Source organism: Carcharhinus amblyrhynchos, chromosome 10 (genome assembly GCF_965287045.1).
Source record: "Carcharhinus amblyrhynchos chromosome 10, sCarAmb.v2.hapA, whole genome shotgun sequence".
NCBI lineage: Eukaryota > Metazoa > Chordata > Chondrichthyes > Carcharhiniformes > Carcharhinidae > Carcharhinus > Carcharhinus amblyrhynchos.
Window position 1 is genome coordinate 79,913,763 of NC_137333.1, and position 12,427 is coordinate 79,926,189.

Sequence of the window (12,427 nt, forward strand, 5' to 3'; positions counted from 1 at the left end):
ACATGAATTGCCAAACAAATAAAAGGGGAAAACAGTTGTTATATTGCTTCAAAATGTTAGCAAGTGCATTACATTTTCAAAACCATTTTCATGAACAACTAATCATTACAGGGGGCACTGAAAGATAGAGGTTGAGACTTTAAACAATTCCAGTTTGACATTTTGCAAAGGTCTAGAACGTAGTTGCACTTTTGCTTTTACAAGTGGCTGTATTAGTCAGAATAAACTGCATTGTTTACTAACGTACACCTGCTACAGCACAGGGTGAATTTCCCTCAGGCAAATTATAGCTATTGCGTTAATACAAGATGAACGTCTAACTACAAAATCATAGGAAAAAGATGAAAAATAAGATAGGTTTTTAATTTTTTTTTAAAACCTGTAGGAAAAACATTACTTGAAATATTTCCTCTTTAAAAAAAAAATTAGGCTACAACATTCATTTACTTTATGGTTGACTGTCCAGATCTGATCACTGAATTATCTTTGATATAGACATACCAAGTTGTATTTTAGTTAGCAGCTGCTGCCTTGCAATCATCCGGCTCATTCTATACGGTGACCGCCGTTGTGACTGATCCAGCCTCAGGTATATATCCTGGCCCTGAGGTGACAGGGAGCTCAGACAGACACAGCCTGAGCTCGGTGATAAAGGTAACTCCATGAACATTTCTGCAACAACACTGACCAGAGTCTAAGCTCTCCTGCCCTCACAAATGACAGTGTAAGAAGCTGAGCCAGCAGCGAGAAGGACAGACGATACATACACACTGTTGAACTGTGAAAAGTTGAAGCAGACTTTAGAAAAGGGGAGTAGCCACTAGTCAGAATTCCTGCTCTGATGTCACATGACTGGGAGGAACCAGTGAACTGAGTGGATGTGAAAGCAGCATGTGATAAATTAAAGTAATTATGTAGGTCAGTGTTTGTCATTTTACACTCTAAACTGAGGAGAAATAAAACTACCAACTGCATTCGTTCGTAATGGCTAAGCACTTAGAAACTGTACAGGTACATTTGGACTGGATTAGGCAATCCCAAGGAAAGCTTTAATATTGAAAAAACAGTTTCATTAAGCACAGCACAGTGGCACTAAATAAGGGACTTTATTTCATAGATAGAATCCCTACAGTGCAGAAGGAGGCCATTCAACCCATTGAGTCTGCACCAACCACAGTCCCACCAAGCTCCAATCCCCATAACCCCAATATTTACCCTGCTAATCCCCTGACACTAAGGGTCAGTTTAGCATAGCTTGATCAATCTAACCTGCACATCTCTGGATTGTGGAAGGAAACTGGAGCACCCTGAGGAAACCCACACGGATAAAGTGAGAAGTGCAGACTCCGCAAATGACCCAAACCAGGAATCAAAACTGGCTCCCTGGCACTGTGAGGCAGCAGTGCTAACCACTGTGCCATCATGCCGGCATGAAATAAAGGACTTCATTCTTAAATGGGATCACAACCCTTATTCACTTATTATATGTTTGCTATTTGTCTGGCGTGTCAGGAATGCATTTTGCAAAAATTTTAAAATACTTAGACATTTGCACAGCTCTATTTTTCGTGGGTGTAGAGGGAGCATTATTTTAAATAGTGGTTATTGTGTCATAGCACAATAATAGGTACAGACAAATGGAGTATCATAATTAGTGTTGCTCACACATAACTAAAGGAAGAATAAATTGGCGAGCATAGCATAAAGATGAATAATGCATGCAGGAATTCATCCAGTAATGACATTCTTTCAGCAAACCTCCAGCCTGTTCATTGAATCTCACCTACTCGGGGGATGCGTGAGTGTACTTAATTAATCACAATCAGCATAGTGCTGGAGGGTTACTGCGCCGATCAGTAACAACAGGCCTGCAAAGGAATTCAGGCTGGCTTATTTTGTATTCCTTCATAGGCATCTCCACACCCATCTGTTTTGACAAAACAAGATTTAAGAATGACTGACTGCAGGGAACTAAACAATTGGCAAAATAAGCCACGTTTGAGCTCTTACTGCAGAAGAAAGAAATTATCCTCCTTGAAGAATCTGATTTTTATTCTTTTCTCTTTAATTGGATTGGAGGAATAGATGAGGCACAGATATTTATTCTTTCAGAGGCACTGAACTACATTTATGTAGAAAGTACATGTTTTTGTTTCGTTGTTTTCCCATCAACAAAATGCATTTTCAGCCTCCACCCAAGGAAGTCACTAAACCTCAGGGCTTGCCTCAAACTCTCAATCAGTCTCTAAATAAAATATTCTTGTGTAACCCTTAAATGCCTTCCTGTAGATTTTTCAATGTAACATGGAAAAACCAAACATGGCTAAAAATATAATAGAAATCAATATTTGGCTGATGATAACCATGACACGCAAAAATTGAAATCAGTTGTCTGTATGTTGCTTAAATCATTTATGATAATATTCTGATTAACATACTGTTTGTGTTATTTACAGAAAGATTCTGAAATTTGTACAAAACTTTGAACAGCAGTTGCTCTGGGAGTGGTCTTTTGCACTAACAGGATGCTGCATTTATTGAAAAAGGTATTTTGCCCACCAAATAATTGACTAACGTTGTATATGAATTTCCATGCTGGTGCCAGATACACAGGACATATGTCCCAATAATTCGCTGATCAAATCAATTAGCACATTCCTTTGGTTGTTCATAATCAGAAGATTACAGACCATACGCAGCCAGCCCTTGCTTGCAAAACACAAAATGTCTACTGTTAAATGCTATTCCATAATTGGGCAGCACTTGTGAAACAATCTTGAGTGCGCTAATAGTTACATTAATATTCAATTTAAGATAATCAGTTGAACGCGCAATGTTGCTCATTTATACTTGCAACATATGCAGGGACCCCATTCTCTTCAAACAAATGAATTCAATTACGTAATTTCAGTTCATGTTTTGAATTATCTGGAGACTTGGAGTGCTCTCTGCATTCAAACCTCAGCTGATCAGAGTTAACTTGCCAAACTCAATAATCTTTTCTCCAGTGGTAATTGTTTGAAATTTGACATTCTGCTAATTGCATATATGCCCCGTTTGTGAACCCAATTCTCCACTCACCTGATGAAGGAGCAGCACTCTGAAAACTCGTGCTACCAAATAAACCTGCTGGACTTTAACCTGGTGTTGTGAGACTTCTTACTGTGCCCAATCCAGTCCAACGCTGCTATCTCCACATCATTCTTGTAATTGCCTCAGCAAAATGTCACTTTTTTTGATAATAGTCAAGTTCACCGGATGCTCCGGTTTCCTCCCGATCCAAACAAAGAACAAAGAGAAGTACAGTACACTAACAGGCCCTTCAGCCCTCCAGGCCTATGCTGATCATGATCCTTAACTAAACTAAAATAAACCGTTCTGCCCTTACTTGGGCCACATCCTTCTACTCCCTCTTAATTCATGTACCCATTCAGATGCCTCTTAAATTTTGCTAATGTGCCTGCTTCCACCATCTCCTCTGCAGCATGCTACTCTTTGTGTGAAAAACTTTCCTGCAGATCTCCCGTAAACTTTCTCCCTCTCATTATGAGCCTGTGCTCCCTTTGTAATTGACACTTTCACCCTGGGAAAAAGCCTCTGATTATCCACCCTGTCTATGCCTCTCATAATTTTGTAGACCTCTATCTGGTCTCCCCTCAGCCTCTGTCTTTCCAGTGAAAACAATCCTAGTTTATTCAAACTCTCCTCATAGTCAAGAAAATTGAGACAAGGCAACATCCTGGTGAATCTTCTTTGCACTCTCTCCAAAGCTTCCTTAACCTTTTGGTAGTGTGGTGACCAGAAGTGCACACAATACTCCAAATGCAGTCTAACCAAGATTTTATATAGCTGCAATGTGATTTGCCATTTCTTGTACTCAATGCCCTAGCTGACTAAGGCATACATTCCATATGCTTTCTTGATTACCTTGACCACCTGTGTTGCCCGCACCCCCCTGTATGTTAATGTTCCTAAGAGGTCTACCATTTACAGTATAAGTCACACCTAAATGTGATCTCCAAAATGCATCGCCTCCCATTTGTGCGGATTAAAGTCGATCTGCCATTTCTGTGCCCAAGTCTCCAATCTATCTATATTCTGTTGCATCCTCTGACAGTTCCCAGCACTATCAGCAATTCCACCAATCTCTGTGTTATCCGCAAACTGACTAATCAGGCTACCTACATTTTCCTCCAGATCATTTATATATTCTACAAACAACAGAAATCCCAGCACTGATCGCTCCGGAACACCACATGCTACAGATCTCCATTCTGAAAAACACCCTTCCACCGCTACTTTCTTGTCTTCTACATCCAAGCCAGTTCTGTATCCATCTAGCTAGCCCACCCCAAATCCCATGTGATTTTAGTTTGTGTACCAGTCCATGTCAAACATCTTACTAAAGTCTATATAAACTACATCCACAGCCCTTCCCTCATCAATTATCTTTTGTTACATCTTCAAAAAACTCAAATCATGTTGGTGAGACATGACCTTCCCCATACAAAACCATGCTGCCTGTCACTGACTAATCCATTTTCTTCCAAATGTGCATATATCCTGTCCCTCAGTATCTTCTCCAAGAGCTCCCCCACCACTGACATCAGGCTCACCAGCCTATAATTTCCTGGAATATCCCTGCTTCCTTTTTTAAACAAGGAAACAACATTGGCTGTTCTCCAATCCTCTGGAACCTCACTTTATGGTCAAAGAGGATGTGAAGGTATCTGTTAAGTCTCCAGCTATCTTTTCCCTTGCCTCCAGCAGTAACCTGGCATACATTCCACTAGGCCCCACCTTAATGCAATTTAGGATACTTAACACTTCCTCCTTTGATATACTGACATTCTCTAGAGCGTCCACATACTTATCCCTGACCTCAATATCTGTCATGTCCTTCTCCTTGGTGAATACTGACACAATGTACTCATTAAGGATCTCGCCCAATTCATGTGGCTCCATGCATAACTTCCCTCCATTGTTCTTGAGTGCGCCTACTTTTTCTCTTGTTACTGTCTTGCTCCTAATATATGCATAATAAACCTTGGGATTTTCCTTGACCCTGTTTGTTCAAGACATGGTCCCTTTTAACACCCCCCCCCCACCGCCACCACCACCAATTCAACAAGTTCCTTCCTACATTCACTATTTTTCTCAAGGGCTTCATCAGTTTTTAGATACCTAGACTTATTGTATGCTTCTTTTCTCCTTGTCATCCATGGCTCCTGAATCCTGCGATTTCTATCCTTCATTTTTACAGGGACATGCCTGTCTGCACTTCAATCAACTGGCCTTTAAAAACCTCCCACATGTCAGGTAATATATCCCTTGGGAATAGCCATTCCCAATCCACATTACCCAGTTCTTGTCTAATTTGGATGTATTTGGCCCTCACCCAATTAAGCGCCCTCACCTGAGGGCCACTCATGTCCTTATCCATGACTACCCAAAATCTTATGGAATTATGGTGGCTAAGCCCAAAATGTTTCCCCACGGAAACATCAATCACCTGGCCTGGCTCATTCCCCAATATCAAGGCTAGTATGGCCCCCTTCCTGGTTGGGTTGTCAAAATATGGTATCAAAAAGCCCTCCTGGACACATCTAATAAACTGCTCTCCATCCGAGCCCCTGGCTCTAAGGGAATCCCAGTCAATATGGGAGAAGATAAAATCACCCATCACAACGATCCTTCTTTTTTCACATCTTTTCAGTATCTGAATACAAAACTGTTTCTCTGTCTCCTGCGAGCTGTTGGGAGGTCAATAATGCTTCACTACAACATCTCTCCAATGTGTTCTCCCTCAACACAGCTGTGATATGCCCCCTAATCAGCAATGCAACCCCCCCCCCACCTCTTTGGTTTCTCCTTATATCCCATCTAAAACAACGATATGCTGAAATGTTAAGCTGCCAGTCCTGTCCCTCCTTTAACCATGTCTCTGTAATTGCAACAACATCATAATTCCACGCAGTAATCCAGGCTCTCAGTTCATCTCTTTTACCTAATATACTTCTTGCATTGAAGCAAATGCACTCCAGACTTTTAGTCCCGCTGAGTTCTGCAGCCTCCCTCTGCCTGCTCTTACCCTGCACTATGATTATTTCAGTCTCACTTTTTTCCCCAGTCCCTACACTTACTGGCTACAGTTCCAGTTCCCACCCCCAGAGATGTGCAGGTAAGGTGGATTGGCCATGGTAAATTGCCATTTAGAGTTTCGAGATGTTTAGGTTAGATGGATTAGCCATTTGGAATGTTAAGGGAATAGGGTGGAGGGTGGGCCTGTGTAAGAAACTCTGTCAGTTAATCAATGCAAACTCGATGTGTCAAATGGCCTCTTCTGCACTGTAGGGATTCTATGATTCTATTCACCGTCTGCGCTACGTGTGACAGAGACTGGGTCACACACTAGATTTCTCAATCACCTGAGAACTCACTTTTAGTGTGGAAGCAAGTTATCCTCAACTCCGAGGAACCATATGAAGAGGACTATTTATACCTTGAAAGGTCGAGGAGCACATACAAATCCAAATTCAACCAATTATGTGTGAATACTTTAATACACAGCGAAATTCTGTTGTGTGAAGTTCATTTAAGAAGATGGCATGCTAAGAATTTCAATGCTAAGTTGCAGATGCAATTGGCACTGTACTAAAGTAGGGACATATATGTCAGCAGTTAAAGGCTCTCAGGTAGTATGAGGCAGCAAGCAATGTGCAGCATGGTGTGTGGAACACATGCAGTATGTCTAAATATGTGTTTTAAAAGGCATTTGTGAGAAGTTTTACCTTGGTTGATTTCATCAAGTCTTCAGATTTCTTATGAATTGGATACTACTCTCTCTGGGTGGTGCAAACTTTCCTAATATGTTGTGCTACCTCCTGCCAGGTACTCTCTAACTTGAATTGAGAAGAGTGTCCTGGAATGCAAAACACTGCCACCTTTTGTTTTCCCCACTTCTTTCACCTGCTACCTATGTAAACTACCATTCTTTTGTGATAATGGTAGAACACAGACGAGGTACAAAAACTTTTGCAGCAGAAAATATGACTGCAATGATGATAATCCTTCGCAGAATCAGAAACTGCCAGTTATCAGTGAATTACCAGCTGTAAACGCAACATCAACAGACAACATGAGCCAACCAGGGAACATTCAGTGTATTGGTCTCAACTTTAACTGTTTTAATCTCTCTCCACAAGATCTGTCACAATGCCTGGCCATCATCAGAATGTATCTTTATGTTTGTGAGTTACATCATTCCAGCTATGTCTTAAGAGAGTGTCTCCGTAAACGTTAGTACTTCATGAAAGAAATACAAACAACACCTCCTTCAATTTAAAAACTATGAAATCTGGAAGTTTGAATCTGTATCTTTGTTTCATACACATCCTAGTAATTGGCTATATGCAACACTCACATACATTCTTCACCCGTCAGGAACTATTAACAATCCTGCAATGATGATAATCCTCCATTAGCAAAATCAAAACACCAAATAATTTTGCAATTCTCTAAATATTAAACAAGTCCATTCTCAATGCAATGTCAATACTGCAGTTTACACTTAAATGAAGCACCCATGAAGCACAGATCTGTGTACTTTTAGGGAAAAACATTGAGTAACTGAAGTTATGTACTTTAGCTCGTATTAGTAACAGGGCCATTGTGTTTAGGGTGTTTTTGGTTTCTTGTGTTTCATTTGGCTGAAAAAAGATGGAACTAAACATGAGAACTAAGCAATGGGAAGGTTATTTATTAACTAACTTGCTAGTCAATTGGGCAATTTTTGAGTTCATTTTGCTGATTGAAGTATTGTTAAATATAGTATATATTGCCCTTCTTTTTGCCTTATAAAGCATAGAATCATAGGATGATACTGCACATTGAGTGGCCATTTAACCTGCCATGTCTGTGGCAGGTTTTTGAATGGTCTATCCAGTTAATCCAAGTTTCCTGCTCTTTCCCCATAGCCTTATAAAATTTTCCACTTCAAATATTTATTAATTTCCCGTTTGAAAGTTAAATCTGATTCTATTAATCTTTCAGGCAGTGCAATCCAGATCACGGAAATAGGCTGTGTAACATTTTTCCTCATGATGTCCATGTTCTTTTGCCAACTATTTTAAATGTGTGGTTTCTACTTAACATACAATGGAAACAATTTCTCCTAACTTAATCTATCAAATTCTTCATGACTTTAAGCACTTCTATTGAATCTTGCTACCTAGAGAAACAGAAACAGAAAATGCTGGAAAATCTTAGCGGGTCTGACAGCATCTGTGGAGAGCAAAGTGTCATCCAGACTCAAAACTTTGGCACTATTCTCTCTCCACAGATGCTTTCAGACCCACTGAGATTTTCCAGCATTTTCTGTTTTTGTTTCAGATTCCAGCATCCGCAGTATTTTGCTTTTACCCAAGAAGAACAAACCCAGTTTCTCTCGCCTCTCCACTTAAAAGTCCTGCATCTCTGGCATCATTCTAGTAAGTCCCTTCTGCACCCTCTCCAAACTCCTGATAACCTTAAAAATTTGGAATTCAGATTTTGGTTTTGTTGGAATATAGGCTGCTTTCCAGATGCTAGCAGAACCAGAATGTTCAGATGCACAGTTTCATGATGGCTGCATTTAATATTCCTCAATGGAAGGCAACAAACAGCAAGTACACAACACATGCCTCCTTTCAGTAAAGTTTTCTGCTCATGAACATGAGCACATTAATGTCGAAATTTATGTACAACCTTGAGTTGAGAAATGTGGCATCACAATGTCAGTATTAGCTTGAATTTTACTCTTTCCCTAGCTCAGAAATGTACCTAAATTATAAATTCAGAAGGATACCACCTATTGCATCAGTGTGAACTTTCTATTTCTATTTTTTGCTTGTGATTTCACATAGTACTCAAACTGTTTTAACAAGAACTCGGCACAGGTTAATGTTTACTTTACAACTTGTTATAAAATGCAAACACTGAATAAACTTATATTGAAATACTGACAAGGAACACAATGGACAGAATTTCACACTCTCTCCGAGGCGGGTGAGGCTGGGGGTGGGGGCGTAAAATTGAATGAACATGATTTTCCCCGGGAACCTGTCTGCCCCAACCCAGATGCAATTTCATGGTTAGGCGGGCAGAACTTTGGGCGAGAAACACACCCTTTCACCTATTAAGGCCTTTAGGTGGCCAGTTAATGGCCACTTTAAGGGCCTTTTCCAGCCCAGCCTCTTCTTCACCTTATAATTAACAAAATTATGCAAAAAATGTATCTTCAAAACAAGGATAAATTTCACCTTCACTGTTGTAAGATATTAATGGGATAAAGATGGGACAGGTGCGAGTCATAGAGGTTCACAGCATGGAAACAGGCTCTTCGACCCAACTTGTCGATGCCGCCCTTTTTTTTAAAACCCCTAAGCTAATCCCAATTACCTGCATTTGGCCCATATCTCTCTATACCCATCTTAGCCATGTAACTATCTAAATGCTTTTTAAAAGACAAAATTGTACCTGCCTCTACTACTACCTCTAGCAGTTTGTTCCAGACACTCACCATCCTCTGTGTGAAAAAATTGCCCTCTAGACACTTTTGTATCTCTCCCCCTCACCTTGACCTATGCCCTCCAGTTTTAGACTCCCCTCCCTTTGGGAAGATATTGACGAGCTGATCTGTGCCCCTCTTTATTTTATAGACCTCTATAAAATCACCCCTCAGCCTCCTACGCTCCAAGGAAAAATGTCCCAATCTATCCAGCCTCTACTTATAACTCAATCCATCAAGTCTGGTAGCGTCCTAGTAAATCTTTTCTGCACTCTTTCTAGTTTAATAATATCCTTTCTATAATAGGATAGAAAACAAAAAATACTTTTCTCCATCTTGGATGAGTGGGAGTAGGCCCACTCAGAGTTCAGGCACCTTGTCCTCTGGAACCTTGGAGTTCTGCCCCCACCACCCCCACCTCCAATTCCACCCACCCCCCCTCCCACAGGGCGGCCCCTACCTTCCTGCCCCAGGCCTTCAAGACTTTCCTTTACCTTGGCCCTAGGGGACTTAGTTCTAAGCAGAGCACTGCAGTACTGATAGCACAAGCCACTAGCTTTCGGAGCACTGTTCCTTCATCAGGTGAGTGGGAGTTCTGTTTGCAAACAGGGCATATAAAGACACAAACTCAATTTACAAATCAATGATTGGAATGCGAGTCTTTACAGATGGTCAAGTCTTAAAGGTACAGCCAACATGAGTGGAGAAAGGGTTAAGCACAGGTTAAAGAGGTGTGTATTGTCTCCAGCCAGGACAGTTAGTGAGATTTTGCAAGCCCAGGCAAGTCGTGGAGGTTACAGATAGTGTGACATGAACCCAAGATCCCGGTTGAGGCTGTCTTCAAGTGTGCAGAACTTGGCTATCAGTTGCCGCTCAGCGACACTGTTGTCGTGTGTCTCCACTCTCTCCACTCATATAGTCTGTACCTTTAAGACTTGATTAGAGTTAGAATGGCAAAACATGGCAGCTCTAGAATACAGCCATGTGAGACACCCTTGTCCTCATTGAGCCCTGTAAAGATTTTGTATGTTTCAATGAGATCACCTCTCTTCCTTCTGAACTCCAGAGAATATAGGCGCAGTATTCTTAATCTCTCCTCATTAGATAAGCCCGCCATCCCGGGATCAGTCTGATGAACCTCCATTGCATTTCCTTTATAGCAAGTATGTCCCTCCCTAAGTAAGAAGACCAAAACTCAATACTCCAGTTGTGGTCTTACCAAACTCTATACAGTTGCAGGAAGACTACTCCTGTACTCAAATCCTTTTGCACTAAAGGTCAACACAGTATTTACTTTCCTAATTGCTTGCTGCAGCTGCCTATTAGCTTGCAGTAACGTACAAGGATACCCAGGTTCCTTTGAACACCAACACTTCCAATCTCTCACTACTTAAGAAATACTCTGCATTTCTTCAAAATGGGTAACTTAATATTTTTCTACATTATATTCCATCTGCCATGTTCCTGCCAACTGAGTTTGCCTGACTAAATCCCCTTGGGACCCTTTTTGCAATATCCTCACAACTCAAATATCCATCTTGTTTTGTGTAATCAGCAAACTTGGAAATATGGAAACGTGGTCCCCACATCCAGATAGTTGCTATTGGATAGCCAGGACCCAAGCACTGATCCTTGAGGTATCCCACTAGCCTGACAGCCTGAGAAGGCCTCATTTACTCCTACTCTCTGTTTTCAGTCCATTAAACAATTCCCAATCCATGCCAGTATATTATCTCCCCAAAGTCTTGTGCCTGTGAAATCCAGAGATTTTGCTTTCTACCCCTGCAATTAGCTAATGAATTAAAAGTTTAAATAAAAAAAGGGACAGAAATAAGAATTAAACTCTAAAAAGATGATAATGTATTATTATGTTCCTGAACGAAAATATGTTTATAATGGAATAGGAGCTAAACTCGCCCTGGTGTTAAATGTAACGGGGAACCATTGTGATGGAGTTTTCTGAATCTATCCCAGTCATCTTGCCTCTAAAGGCTCTCCAAGGGGCCAGAAAGATTCTGTCCTAAGACTGTGATCAACTGTGCCTGTCAGGAGTGCTAACAAATTTGGAACAGTTAGCCATTTCACAACCCATCAATGCTGCATTATGGATAAATCCTTCAGCTGGTGCTCAAACAACAGATTCTCTGGTTATTACCCTAATATTCAAGAACAAATTTATTGATACTGTGAACTAGAAACCATGATTTGCTTTGTGGTTAAGTCAGTTTTATTTCATTCAGCTGTACATTGTACAAGTAATACTTCTGTTGCTGAATGTGTTTCATACCTAATCTGATAAGGAGCTGAATAATATTGCTGATGGTATATAGAAGAGTATCTTTGGTCTGCTGTCCCCCTAGTGGCCAAGGAAAATATTACAATGTAATCTCACAAAGATCTTCACATTCTCACATGAGAACTTCAATGTTGGTTTCATAGCATCACTGCTCTGGAAGCACAAAGAGGTGTTACTGAGTTCTGCATATTAGCACTGATTTCATTCAAAGAACCATCCATATCACAAGCCACTAAAGTGAAATCTGGATGGTTTGTGCCTCTCATTCGAGTTAAATTGAAGCCTTTTCCTAACCCCCTACCATTCTTTAAATAAATTATATATAATTTATAAGTACAAGTTCAATAAAATGGGAACAGTGCCAGAGCTAATCCTTGCTCGCACATCTCCCATAGCTAAGCAGCTACTGCAAGTGATGACATGTCAGACTGCCCTTTTAAATTACTCAGATGAGACAGTCTCTACTTAAACACTTTAAAAATTATCTTTTCTTGGCAATGAAATTAAATAATTCAGATAGTTGACCTTGTTGCATTGCTGGTAAATTATTTATTTAATATTAGACCAAAGTTGTTCAGTCAATA

The 12,427-nt window shown here is 40.5% G+C and overlaps 1 protein-coding gene across 3 annotated transcripts in view; it reads right to left on the bottom strand.

Annotated features, from left to right (window-relative positions):
* Window positions 1-12,427, bottom strand: part of LOC145349105 (stAR-related lipid transfer protein 13-like) — a 370,169-nt gene that overhangs the window by 124,630 nt on the left and 233,112 nt on the right. Inside the window, exon 1 of one of the 3 annotated variants that reach the window (XM_080197455.1) lies at window positions 502-777. The exons of the other annotated variants lie outside the window; for them this stretch is intronic. Coding sequence (XP_080053581.1) covers window positions 502-670 — 169 coding nt within the window. The 5' untranslated portion in view covers window positions 671-777. Of the gene's footprint in view, window positions 1-501; window positions 778-12,427 lie in introns of those variants that run through there. 3 annotated transcript variants of the gene reach the window in all.